We start from the raw sequence: 14,250 nt of genomic DNA, 5'->3' as shown, positions 1-14,250 counted from the left end.
TGTCTTTTGGATACTCTAAAACTATTAATGGAAAAATTTCACAGTCCATAACATTTTTCACTGGATTGGAATTATATGTTTGCAGTTTTACATATTTCTAATCTCCAGTTTCCTTTTCCTATTGTGCCTCAAAATTGGACTTGTTTCGGTCCTAAAGTCTCAGCTGTTTTCATTCTAAGGAGCATCTTTGCCCCAATGTATCACCTATTACTTATATTACTCCTTCGTACATAATGGGAAATTCTGTTTTAGTCCTAAAACACATCTTGTTTTCCTATCAGTTAATTAAAAAGTTAATCTCTATTTGTCAAATGTTGCAGAATTATCCTTTTGAACAAATTATTTTATACTATGAGTATGACTTCATAATTTTCTGCCAATTTCTGATATTTTGGACATTGTTCCAGATACTTAGGGAAATTTTCAAGACAGAAAACATGAAGGTGATGATGGGAAACAGTAGAAAGTGGTGAGAGCGTGACAGTTCCTTGAAAATAAGGGCTCATACTGTTCTTGTGGGAGTTTAAGCATGTTCTGTTATGCTGTTTTTAAAACAGTGGCCATACTTATAATTTAAAAACCTGATATAGAATTGTCCATGCAGATTCATACTTTGTACTCAAGATTTGGTGACCAAATGGTGTAGGATTTTTAAACTTATTTAATGTAAATACTTTTGTTTCTAAATTTGTGCACAGTAGAAGATATGAAGGACAAAAACTAAAGTGATGTTACCTGTTTGTGCTTTTTCCATGTTTCTGTTTTTTCTTTTCTCTTCTTGGATGTCAAGGTTCCTTACATCTTAGATATGCTCTTAGATTTTTCTTACAAAGAGAAGTTGGTGAGCATGTGATAGGAATTTCCCAGAGAGGGAAATTTTGGCCAGTTTTTTTTTTTTTAATCAGAAAGTTGCTATGCTCCTCCCTTAAAATATTCTGGAATTAACCCTTCCTCATCATGAGGACAAACACTGTGACTTTTCAAAGCAATACATGTCTTAAAACTTCCTTTTCTTTTTTTGGGGAAAAAAGATATTAAGGGGATAAAAGACATAGGATAGTTAAAATGTCACTGTCATGTTTTGGCTTCCATTTCTTAACTACAAAATTTACAATGTGACTTTCTTTCTCTGGCAATAACCAGGAACAAAATATGGCACATACGGGCATTGACTCAGGAACTACTAATATTTTTGATGAAGTAGACAAGAGTGACTTTAAAACTGACTTTGGTTCGGAATTTCCAGTAGGTTCAACCTTTGAATTCTTATTATTAACCCTTCCTACCCACCCCTACCCCAGCTTATCTCCATCTTTCTGCTCTTTGCCCTATGTATTAGAATGACTTGTGTACTCATGATGTAAATGTGATCTTACCATATTCTACCCTGGAGCACAACAAATCAGCTAGTGCAATTGTCTTATTTCACTTCATCCTCAGTTTTGGCTATTTTGCCACATTTGTAAATCATAACACTCCTGTCCTCCTAGTCGACTGTGATCCTTGTTCATTTTGACATCATCTTCTCTCAGGAATACATGAGTATAGTTTCATCATGACAGTCCATGTTGATTTGCTGTGTTATGTGTTCAGCTTCTAAATAATAGCTTTCCTGGCTGTGGGCTTGCACATTCTTTTATTTTCTGTCAGTGTGATTATAGTGTTTTTCCTCATGGATCTCAGTGTATAACTTTTTATAAAAAAATAAAAAACAGTGTCTAGGGTATAGACTAAAAACCTTTGTCAGTTACTCATTAGTTTTATTAGTTAATTATTTCTGTGTATGTGTTTTGAAGGAAATGTAGCCCCATGAGGAAAACATGTGCCCATGAGTCTGATTTTTGTCTCTCGTCCTCCAGCAAACACAGTTTCACACATTTCTTGCGTGTGTGTGGCTGTCATTTTCTCATCTTCCAAATGAGGGTTGATGTTGAGAGATTATCAATGATCTGAATGTGAGGGTTGGAAATTAACACAATTTATTTACGTATTTTGCTCAGGGGTTAAATGAGGAAAAGATACTATGCACGTGTCTTGTGTGTTGGGAGTTCTGGTGCAGAGCACAGCATTGGTTTTGTTCTTTCATTTACAATCTCCAACATTTGTTTTACATGACTCAGATTTTTTCTCCCATGACTGGAGAATCCTGTGAGAATGCCAACTCTGCTTTGCTTAGAAGACTGTCGATTAATGGTGAGAAGTTGCTGAAGAGAGAAAAACCGAGGGAGTTAATTTTTCCATCTAATTATGACCTCCTGCGACACCTGCAATATGCAACCCACTTCCCCATACCTCTGGTGAGTCACTGCTTCACTCTGTTGACACCCTGCTGGTGGCATTATAGGACCACCGATTATTCAGTTACCTGCCTGGGTAATACCTAGGACAGCAGGTAAGTTCACACTCGTTGGCTTCTTTTGTTAAAATTTTGTTCACGTAGCTTAGGGCCCGATGTAGATCAAATTTGTGATGTGATGTGATGCTGTTGGCTGGTAAGATTTAACAGAATTTTCTATATTAGCATCCTTTTATGAAGGACATTTGAGTCACTGTTAATGATGTGTGAATATGCTTTGCTACTTTAGTTTGAAACTTATTTACTGAATAGCTTTTATATGCACTGTATTGTGGTAGGTACTTTTGGCATTATACAGATGAGTAAACATTTTGAGGCAGAGGAAAAATGAGTAAGGTAGGAGGGAGACAAATGTCTATAAAATGATGAACCCTAAAATAAGTATAATAATTGAGTAGGAGCCCACTGGAAGGTGAATCATTCGGCATTACTGGGTCTCTTCTGCTCCCAATAAACATTGGAGGTGAGAGAGCATCTGATTGAGAAGTTGGTTAAGGTTTCTTAGAAGAAGTTGTATATGAGATGGACTTTTTTGACTGTTGAATTTAAGAGCCAGATAGCACTGGGGAAATACTTGCCAGGAAATTTAGTGCTTGAGCCCTAATAAGTGATGTGCTCTGTTCTAAAGGGAAACAAGTAGTGTTTTGATACTAGGAATAAAAATTGGGCCCAAATCTGTATGAGTGTATGTGTATGTGTTTTGTTGTTTTAACTCCTTAGGTTCACTGTTTTTTTTCCCCTGAAATTAAAAGTATAATTTCAGTGAGTCTTTTTTTTTATACTATTAGTATTAGTAGTTTAACAAAAATGAAATTCTGAGGTATATATGTTATTTCATAGATATTTTTGAGGAGTTTTGATCTATAACCTGTCTATTTTCTTAAGTTGGTTTAGTTTTTTGGTTATTTTGGAACATCCTCTTAAATGACTTTCAAAATTACTATGCTCATGTTTTTTTAAATTACAATTAAGAACCTTTTTGTGGTTTTAATTTTTCTATATCTAGGGCTGTGTCAGAAGTTGCCTAAATTCTTTCTTGCTATCCCTGGCTGAATATATCAACATTTTTTAGTTGTTACCTGTTGGTGTCACTCATTTGCAATGTAATAGAGTAATTTCATAGTTTATTTAGGGCAACAGAAAGAGCAGTCTGATATTTTAGAGATACAGTGTGAAGAATTGATAGGTGGACTATCATGATGCCTGGGATTTGTTTTAAAATAGAGTCAAAAAGGGGTTTGGGGATATTACAGTCTGGAGTTTATTTAGCAATAACATACGAATGTTCATTTCCTAGTTTTGACAAATGTTTGTGATTGGTTGAGGGTTATGTGCTTCTGTCCTGGGTAAACAGAGCTTTGCAGGTCTCCCTCTTCCTTGTGTCTGCATGTCAGAGCAGGGCACTCAGAGCATGGGCTTCATTATTCTGCTGTTCACGTGATCCTTGGCTACACAGTTATTTCCATCATTTAGCATTTTAAAAACTATCTGCTTCCATAGAGGGAAGAGCATGAATGATTTCCAATGATTAAGTCTCATGATAAATTATGCCATAATTCAACTGTAATGCAATCATAAGAGAACTAGGAGATCGGTGTAGGATACCAGTTTTTCCTAGCCTTCCATCACCAGTTGCCCTAAGTCCCCCTTTATTGTGAGAGGAATTCAGTGTTGGTCATCAATAGGGGAAATTAAAGTATGTGCTACTATAACATTGACTTTAGGAATACTGTAGAGAGCCTGATTCTCTTCCTTAATGAAAGGGAAAATTTGAATAATCGATCATACATGAGAGAATATAAAAATATGATAAAAAAATTTTTTTTCCCCTGTCTGTCTTGAAGATGTGGTCCTAGTGAGTGAAGGCCAAGGAAAGAGGACTAGAGGGGACTTGACCAAAAGATTCATAAAAATAGTTTTTATATGTTCTTATATGAATAATGTTTAGTCTGCCTATCAGTAAAAACACATTGTTAGACTACCAACAAGCACAGGTTCTAGTGTGTGGCATTCTCCAACCTGTGGCACAGGTAAGTCATTTATACCCGATCTGTGGCAGGTAAGTGACGCTGATGGGGGTTCCTGTTGTTACCACTGGCTGGCTAGGATTTGTCCAGCTCTTACCGTGTTATAACTGCAGGAGGCACTTTGGTGTGTTTTCTCACTTTTCATTCTCTTCAAACTCATAGTATGTATTTGTGAAATTGTAGACAGGGGTTTTCTTGGGTTTAAGCTTCAGAAAATAAGATAGGAAGGTGACAAATGTCTAAAAATGACAAGCACTAAATGAGTAAAAGTAATGAGTAATAATGAGTAAAAGCTTGTTTTCCTCAACATAGAGCTAAAAATGAGTTTGGAATCAAACTTGTTTTGTTAGCTTCCAGGAACACTATTTTTTAATCATTGTAGCTAATGCAAATGTATTACCACTTGTTTTAATATGGGCTTTCCTACTGAAATGGAAAAAGAGACCCAAACCACAGAGTCTCATGTATGCTTATCTAAACTACAATCTTCTTTTCCTTAAATAAGTCTTTGATTTAATACCATCTATTGAATCTTTTCCATATTACTGGCAGTAGAGAGAATTTGGTCAAAGCATTGTGACCCTGAAAGCTAGAGTCATCCATGCTCTAAACTGCTGGCCCCACATGGGTCCAGCCTTATCTTCAGGATCTGAGCAGCACCATCAGCCCAGCACTGCTGCATTCCTAACAAGGCCGTGCTATGTGGAGGCAGGATGCCTATTTTAAGACTATTTGACTGGGCTCTTTTTCTATACCTTTAGTATGAGTTTCTAGTTCAGCAACAGTTTTAGCAGTTAGTATAATTTAACAACGCCCTTAAAAATGTTATAGGGTCTATTTCATAGTTCTACAAAATAAAAGTAAGAAATCACTGTATTTGTCATTACTGACAGCAAAAAGTCTTTTATTTATAACCTTTATAGGGAGGATGTAAGTATATATAGTACATTAAAAATTATCCATGTATAAACAAGCCTTTTTAGAAGTAAAACTTTAGTTACGTTATTTGGTTTAAGTTTTTAGTTTTAGTTTAGTTATGTTGGCAAACAATCAGATGTTAAAAATTGGAGTAGTGAGCTAAAAGCTCATCGTCTTTGAAGTGATGGATTAAAAACCAGGCACAGGTAGTTTCTTGTAAAATTGGCTGGCTTTTTTTTTTTTAAAGCTCATCTAAGTGACTGTGTTGCTGAAAGGCTTTCTTTCTGGCAACTTACATAGACATTATTTCGCATATTTCTCTCAAGTCAGTACAATGCACTGAAATGAATACCTCTGAGTCCATGTCAGAGAACTTCTTTGGATTTCAAAGGTATTGCAGTGTTTTGCATTGGTTCAACAAGTTGTTCTTTGCTGCATTTGGGTTAAGGAATATCAATAACCACAAACCTACTTGTAGTTTGTATTTACTGAGTATCTCAGAAAACCAGGCCACGCTTGGTAGCTGGCTGTATTTTTGCTCACTGAGGCTTTTTCCTCTCCCAGTAGTTTTCAACTTACTGTCCAGTAAGGCAAGAAGTGATAGCATGAAAAAATGATATTTTATGCATTGTTTTCGCAAGTTGATTTTTCTTGTACATTGGTCTCCCTATGGGAAACGAAAGTCTCAGTGACCTTTAAGCGGAATGCTTTTGAGAGATGATAGTACAGGATGGGATCGAAACACAGGTTCGAGACAGCCAGGAGCAGCGTGGCCTCTTTGACTTTGAAGAGTGAAATCCTGGTTGGACAGTCAGTTATGACCTCCGTCTGGCTGAGGGTGTATGGGATTCGGACAATGTGATAAGGAACAAAACATACGATGTAGCCTGTAGTCACTAAAAGTATGTTGATGAGAGCTCTTTTCACATTTGGATAATTTTCATTATCTTTGTTTCTATAAAGCTGTTGAATTACAAGACAGTTAGATATTAAAATGATGGCTGAGAAATTAAAAAATATAGCTACACATATGAAATTTGTCAGCAAATGCCAATTTCTTCCCAACTCTTTTTTGAATTCCATGCAACCCACACTTGGCTCTTCCTTCACGTCTTTGATAGGAATCACCATGTTTGGCACCATTATAAGAAGGACCATTAGCCACACGACAGTTGATAACATTTTGGCAAATCTGGATTCTTGTATTCGATAAATTTTGTAGCTGTATGTCAACTGAAGACAGCGATCAATGCTGACAAATGCCAAGAAGATAATTGATAGGTACATATTAATGTAGATGAGGCAGGCTGTTACTTGGCAGTGGAATATCCTCAGCTTCCAGGGGGCCACGCCCAAGTCCACAGCAATTTTCACTGGTAATGCCAGAGTGAGCAGGAAGTCAGCTGTAAGCAAATTAATTAAGTATATGCTCACACACCTGTGATTTGTGTTTTTCTGCATGAAAGCCCAGGCTGCAAAACAGCTTCCAATAATTCCAACAAGGAAAACTAAATAAAAAAAGTAAGTGAATGGCTCCAGATCTCTGTAAACTGGGCAGAAGACAGAACTGTTTGTCATCTTGATGGAAAGTAAGGACAACTGTCAAAAATTCAAAGAATCTATCAAAACAAAACAAGAAAAAGAGATGAGGGGGGTCAGTAATTAAAATTAGAAACCAACTTCTTTAAAAACATTTGCACTCACACTACTATAGTCATAGTCTTTCTGGTTCTTAGAATTTTGTTGGTGACCTTACTAGATTGTGTGGATTGGTGGGACTGTCTTAAATCATGAGGAAGCCTGGGTTTTCCAGAGTCTGATTTTGTGATTTTGGGAAATCCCACATAGGCTGCTTCTGGAAGGATATTTGTGACAACCTTTTGCATTCTGATAGATGTTTTTCTAACCAGATGAGTTGGAAGTTAGTTGGCAGAGGAGACTCATCAACTACAGTTCTGAGAACTGGAGAGAGGAATCGGGTTGTGGCTCAGCCTGAAGAGGTTTCAATGAGGCTTCTTGGATTTCTCACTGATTGATAGAACTCCTTATGCTGGAGGAACATAGGCTGAGGGAGGAGGTAAGAAGTGACAAAAAATTGTACTAAAATTGAAAAGATGTTACTTAAAAATAGCCCTTTATTGAGTAACCCAGTAGAATATTTTCAGTCAAAATTTTGTTTCATTTTTCTTGTTAGTGGAAAGAATTGAACAGTTAGAGTCTGGCCTCGATTTGATGTTTCTTACTTCCCTTTTCCTTGTTCCAGTTTCTTAATCCTATAGACCTGTGATGCCCAGTGTGGTCGGCTGTAGCTACATGTGTGACTTGAGCATTTGAAATGTGGCCAGTCCAAATTGACATGTGCTGTAAAAGCAAAATACACACTGGGTTTTAAAGATTCAGTTCAAAATATTATAAAATGTAGTACTAGTAAAATTGTACTGATAGTACCGTTAGTAAAATACTTCATTTTTTTACATTGAGCACATATTGAAATGACATTTTTGGTACATTAGGTTGAATATGTTATTAAGATTAATTTCCCCTGTTTCTTTCTGCTTTTTTAAATGCAGCTACTAGATGAAGTGTCTTTGTGGTTTGCATAATATTTCTGTTGGACAGTGCTCGTATAGATTTATCCATGCCTGATTTTGAAAAATTTGACCACGAATGTATTCTAAAGGCTTCTAGAATAAGGATGTATAATCCATCATTGGTTATAAAATTATCAAAAAAGGTTCTGTTATGTTAGTACCAAAACCTCATAACACTGGATTTTTTTTTTCCCTTTCACAGTGGGTTTTGAGTCCGTCAGGCCCAGAAGAATAAGACATACCCTTAGAGCCATTGTAATCAACAGTGATGATGACAGACTGTTGTTTTGTTCCCTCCAAGCCAGGAACATTGGGTGGTTTATAAATGCAAGTTAAGCAAATTGGGCCTCACTCCCTTTGACCTGGGCCAGTCGGATCCACACTGTTAGGGCCGCAGGTGCTTCTCCGCATGCTGCTGCTCACTGTGCACCTTCCTCATGCTTAGTAAACCCCTTTCATTTGTTTTGATGACCAGATTTTGTTTTATTCTGTTTTAGCGGAAAAAACTGACACACAACTTTTAAAAAATAGCAAACAGTAGTATAGTGGCTAAGAAGGCCAAATAAGTCCACTTTCTAGACTCTCTGCCTTCTCTTTAACCTCCCTTTCAAAACAAAAAGAAAAACACCCCAAAACCTCTAAAGCTTTTCTGAATCTTAGTTCTCCTAATTACTTAATGGTCTGGTGTGCATCTTGTGTCCATCTTGGGATGAAACAGTTGGCAAGCAGAATGATAAGGCAGATATACATAAAACTTTCTAAATTAAGGTGTTATTTAAAGGGCTCGTGTCTTTTTCCATTCCTTACCTGAGACAGGACTTTAAGACCATGAATGATGTCATTGTGCACTAAACTCTATGAAAATAATTAATCACTTACTTTGTGTCTGGCACTGTGCTAAGTCCTTTACATGTAATTTTTACCCTTTCATCATTCCCACCGTGTAGGTGGTGTTATCCCTGTTTTACAGCTGAGAAAACTGAGGTACAGTGAGTTGAAGTAGCACCCATGGTGGTAGAGCTGGTAAATCACAGAGCCAGGATTCTAACCCAAGCAGTCAGATCTCAGAAGCTATGTTCAAAACCACTCCAAAACTGTCCTGATAATAATACCTGTCATAATGATGATGGTGATGATGATGATTATTAGAGCAGCCAACTTTTACTAAGTGCTTACTATGTAGCAGGAATTTATGCTAAGCAATTTTCATATAAAAGAGCAAGAAGAAAATATTCATTCTTATTTTTTCTCCCTAAATATTAATAAAAGAAGCTTAGGTTTCTTATTTTGATGCTTCATTTTACAATATGTATATTTAAAAGCCAAGGTCTGTCCTTTCATTCCAAACCGCCTTTCAGAGTTGCCATGACCCAGTCCCTCCAGCCATCTTCACTGTCTTCACACCGCCTCTCTAGGTGGGTGGGGCCTCTGCTGTGAACTCTTGTGTGAATGTACTGCTTCTTCCTGCCTTTGTGGTTTGGGTTGTGATAAAATTTTAGGTCATAGAACTTTAAGGACAGAGGAAACCTTTATTGATAGCATCTAGCTAATCCCAGATCAGTTGGGGAAACTGTGGTCTGGCATTAGGGGTTCTTTGGGTTCACAGCTTCTTAGAGCAGACTAGGATCTGACCTTTTTGGGCATTTTCTAGACTCTCTGCCTTTATCCTTCTTATGCTCACATCCTGTCTATCCTAAATACCTGGAGTAAATCTACTCCACTGACTTTCTTATGACGGATTTATGATAGTAACTATATATGTACCTTGGCATCCTGAAAGTCCTTTTCTTCTGTGGGTCAAAAGCTAATGTTGGTGTAATTTACTCCTTGTCCCCCACTTATGCTCATTGTTCCTTTACAAGGTTCTAGGATTTTGGCTTATGCTCTTGTATTCCAAATGTTACATAATAATAGTAATATAATAGTCTGTTTCTTTCAGTGCCCCTATTGCTCATACAATTAAACAATAGAGTCTCCTTTTATATATAAATATATGGTAAAGAGAAGGATTAGAGAATGATTTGTTTTGACCAATTAGTATTCTCTGTAACTAGAACTGACCAGGTGTACCACCAATAGGGTAATTTACTTAAAAATGATTAGAGTGTAACTATTTATTTGATAATGTTTGAGAATCATGTAGTGCCCGGCATTTGCAAGGCAGTCTACGTTGCATGGAAATAAACGTCATGAACCTTAGTCTAGATTACAGTGAAAAACACATCTTTCCATTTAAAATTTTTTATTATGTTGAGTAGAGGTTAAATTATGGTATAATAATATTCTGTGTTCTCTATCACAAATTTGAAAACCAAATGCTTGATAAACATTTTGTCAACCAATTATTATTAGCCTGTGGAAACTCCAGCAAAATCAAGAAAATATTTCAAGTGTCCTTTGCTTAGAAAATAATCAGATTTTTTATGGAAATCACAATAGCATTTTCTTGAAATTACCTATTGTAAGTTTATAGGGGAAGGTAATTTTAAGACCTTTTGTCCTTATCAGGAGACCTATAATATGACCTTTATCCATCCAGTGATAAAATTGAGTTACTGAATAGGTACGCTCCACTAAAAGTAAGAATTCAGTCTCATGTGAATTAAGCTTTTTGAGAGAGATGAATGGGGTCATCAGATAAAAGAAAATTATAGTGTTCACCGTGAGCACCTCTTTTGAGTTAATAATTGGTGCCCTTACACAGCAACCTTATTACATGTTGACATTTCAAACTTAACATATTTTAAACACTCATAATTATAGATTTCCCGTCCATGGCAAGACGTTTAAATATGTTGAGTATTTGAAAAGACATACCTGGGGGTATATTCTCTGAGCCTCAGTAGGCTGGGTCTCACTCCTGGGTCTTCAGAGGAAGCAAGAGCTGTTTGCTTAACCACAGCAATCGCTCCATTGCAGGACTGTTGGCTGTACTAAACATTTCCTTTTCTTTTTGTGTGGTTTTAAAATGTTGCATATTGACGTAGATGGAACTGTGGTTTGCAGATAGTTTTAACTGTATGAAAGTCTCCTAAAGAGGTTCTTTTCAATTTTGTGTATGCGTTCTGAAGCAATTCAGATTTGTCTGATCTTTTAGAGAAAAGAGTTGTATTTGTCCACACTTTTTAAAAAGCACCCTAGATGTGTTTTGCGTCATAATGAGTTTGAAGAGCATCAGTTTTTGTGCCCCAAAAGAGCTTATGAGTTGAAGATACTAGCTGTTGAAGGACAATCTCTCTAGTATACATATTGATAGTCATCAGCCTTTCAAAGTTATAATTTAAAAAATTGTTGTAGTTTGTATCCTGCTGAGACAGCCTTTAAAATAAACAAAGGTGTGATTTAACATAGTCTGGTAAGGTATATGTTTTATTTATCTTTTTTCTCTTTAGTTCATTTAGAAGAAGCTGGACATATTAAATAGATGGGGGAAATCATGATGCAGAGGGATAATTACTGGTAATATTTTTGGTTATATACATTTAAATTTTTTTCTAGGTATATGTAACATCTACTTAAAAATATATTATGTTTGCTGTTTGATAGTTTGTATTTTTCATTCAAGAATGTATTGGGTCTATTTCTCTAGGCTGTGAGAATTTATAGCTTAATGAATGAGCATTTGTCAATTTGACCCAAACAACTTAATAAATTGAAACAGGTACTTAGTAACTAATAGATTGTATGTAAAGGGACCCTCCAGTATGCATTTAAATTGTTTGGGTAAATGTTCATTCTGCCTGTGGGTACTGCAAATGTTTATTGATTACCTGAATGGAGCCTAGCATAGTGAGGGACGTATGAAAACGTCACTGTCTTATCCATATCCTTAGATGGCTTTGTCAGGCTCTTTTTCTTGAGTAAGGTAGCTTTTCTGCAAGAAAATATGAACTCATGTCCCAAGCATATTTTTGGGAGTTCTAAGTCAGCTGGTCCAAGGTTGGTTTATAAGTGCAAAACCATTGCCTGGTCAGTTAGGGTCCGATTTCTTCTGTTGCCTTGTTGACCAGCTGGGCGCTTTGGTTTCATCTCTTTTTTTCTTACTGATTCTTAGTCATTTTTCCAGGTTAAAAAAAAAGTCAGAGGAAACCTCTCCAGAACATAAAATGAATCCCTTTTGGTATTTACTTTTAAAGACAAAAATCTCTCAAAACACTAAATGAGAAATGTCAAGCTAGAGGGAATTCAGGGAGTCTAAGGGAACTTTTGAAAAAAAAAATGATGTAAGGAAGCTTATGATGATAGTGACCATTTGAGATATTCTGGTGTTCTCCAAATTCATGTGGTCGTTATTATTATTTTGCAAAATAAGACTTCACATATATTCACTTAAGAACTAGACGGGGGGGAAACCCAAATATTTCTCAAACTTTGTGTTTGATTTTGGTAAAGAACTAATGTTAACTTTCATTATAATAGTGTTAGGAAATAATCTTTTAAGATTTATGTTCGTTGTTGGCTAGGACTCACTGAAACACACACTCCAGAAAAGACATGCTTGTAGACAGACAGTCAAGGAAATGAGCATTGCAATCAGGGCTTACATTCTCTGGGGAGTGGAGAGGGTGAGATAGAATTTGGTGGGATGGAGTTGGCTGCCAACTGAGTGGTGAATGATTTTAACACAGAATGCAGGAAAAGTAAAAAGTTTTTGGTAAAAATTTCTTTTTTTAGGTAGACATTTATTTGTTTATCCCCTGTTCATTTTGAGGTTATAGACAGAATTAAGTACATTTAACTGTTCCTAAATAGCCACTTTTTTGTCTAGATTGCCAAATATGAAAGAGCTAAAATTCTCAGTGTTCTCTTTGCTTTTTGGAGTGGTGAAAAACCAGTCTTGTAATAGTGATGAATCCACGTTCTTGCTTCTGAGAATGACCATGAGGCAGCTTGGCATTTTGAGGAAGCTTATTCACAGTGGGAATATGGCATAATGGGCTATTATCCCTGTTTTTGTTTTTTGTTTTTAACATGAGTTCCATTTGAATTTCTGTAAGTCACTTCTTTCTGTTTCATTAAGGATGAAAGTTTTTTACAGTGAATTTTGTTAGTGTTCTAGGAAATTGCATGTCATCACTAACCAGTATTTCAGAACCCCAAGTGGGAAGAAGTGAGATGAAGCTGTGTTTCCCTTACCTTGGTCATGGCAACACCTTTTAAAGAAATTACATATTGGTTACTTTAATAGGTATTTTGTATGCAAAATCAAAATTGAAACTAAATTGCCCCATTGATTGAGAAAGAAAACCTTTTGTAGTCAATTCTATCTACAAAAATCATGCTTTCAATTTTTTTTAACACAACTACCAAACAACAGTATTTCAATAGAATTATCATTTTTAATGTTTAACCATCTTAAAATTTGCTTTTTAAACAGTATGGTAACCCTTTGGAACTAATGAGGAGGGGAAAATAAATGTTAGGGTAGGTAGCTGTTGGCATAGCCAGATAGGTCTGAGAATTTATTTTCTTTAAAGAAATCTATGAGATGTTGGAGAGTCCTCTCTTTACAGATGGGGAAAGTAAGTCCTTGCCTAAAGTTGCATAGTTAGACTCCCATGTTTCAGCACTTAATTATTTTTCTTAAAATGAAACTGTTGGATGGAAACTGATTTTAAAGGAAGTGATCAGGTCAGTCCAGGTCCCGTCCCCCTGGCCAAGTAGCATTCAAAAGCATTTAAATTTGAGCACCACTGGGCAGTTTTCACTCTTCTTAGGGAATTTGTAACTCAGGATGCTCTCAGCTCAAAATAGTTTGCATTCGGAAGCTCTTTACAATCTTTGTGCAGGGGGCTGTTGCTGGGTTAAGGAATGCTGGTGATGAAAACATTTCCCCAGCAGTTTGTGTGTTTGTGTGGCTGCTGCTCAGCCTTCTCTCTGGAGCCACTGTGCTTTAGGTTCATGTTTTGAAAGTTTTTTTAATAGCACATAATCCCCTTTCCCACCAGGATTAGTCCAAAGACTCTTTTTCCTGATTCTGACTGAGATTGGCAGCTTTAAACCTTAGAGTGATGGACGTGATTAGACAAAAGTAGTTTTAAAATGAGGTGTAGATGTAGTGCTCCCCAGATGTTGCTGGTTCTGCATCATGTAAACTTGGCCTCAGTTTTCCCTTTTTAATGAAACAGTGAAAATGTAGAAATGCTTTGAAGGCACAGGTATTTTGCACTCTTGGAATGTGAACTAGGTTCTAAGAGAGGCTGAATGTGTTCCCGTGTCATCCCTCTTGGCTATCTTTAGGTATTCTGTCTTCTTAGGGACTATACAGTGTCATTGTGTCCATGTATAGTCCATTTTACTTCTCAGTTATGAGGTCTTTGCCATTTGATTCATAGCTATAAAATAATTAATGGGGGAA

General features: G+C 36.4%; 2 protein-coding genes across 11 annotated transcripts in view; one reads left to right on the top strand and one right to left on the bottom strand.

The window, feature by feature from the left end:
• The window catches only part of MED12L (mediator complex subunit 12L), a 317,585-nt gene that overhangs the window by 99,440 nt on the left and 203,895 nt on the right, over positions 1–14,250 (top strand). For 8 of the 10 annotated variants that reach the window (XR_005058495.2, XM_037008239.2, XM_037008238.2 and 5 more), the window contains 2 exons: positions 1,144–1,245; positions 2,121–2,297. Coding sequence is in view for 9 of the 10 variants with exons in the window: in XM_037008239.2 (XP_036864134.1) it covers positions 1,144–1,245; positions 2,121–2,297 (279 nt within the window). In the remaining variant the exon portion in view is untranslated. The remainder of the gene's footprint in view (positions 1–1,143; positions 1,246–2,120; positions 2,298–14,250) is intronic. The other 2 variants (XM_037008243.2, XM_037008241.2) reach the window with 1 other exon arrangement.
• On the bottom strand, positions 5,168–14,137 carry GPR171 (G protein-coupled receptor 171). Its single transcript, XM_017645584.3, has 2 exons — positions 10,710–14,137; positions 5,168–6,920 (listed from the first exon to the last, which is right to left on the bottom strand). Exon 2 carries the CDS (start codon positions 6,877–6,879, stop codon positions 5,923–5,925), a length of 957 nt encoding a protein of 318 aa, XP_017501073.1. The 5' UTR covers positions 6,880–6,920; positions 10,710–14,137; the 3' UTR covers positions 5,168–5,922.

Source organism: Manis javanica, chromosome 3 (genome assembly GCF_040802235.1).
Source record: "Manis javanica isolate MJ-LG chromosome 3, MJ_LKY, whole genome shotgun sequence".
NCBI lineage: Eukaryota > Metazoa > Chordata > Mammalia > Pholidota > Manidae > Manis > Manis javanica.
The sequence above is the reverse complement of the archived record's forward strand: the minus strand, read 5'-3'. Positions and strand labels throughout refer to the sequence as shown.

What these genes read in the sequence shown, in the direction of transcription:
- GPR171 (XM_017645584.3), bottom strand. Translation starts at nt 6,879, where the DNA reads ATGACAAACAGTTCTGTCTTCTGCCCAGTTTACAGAGATCTGGAGCCA.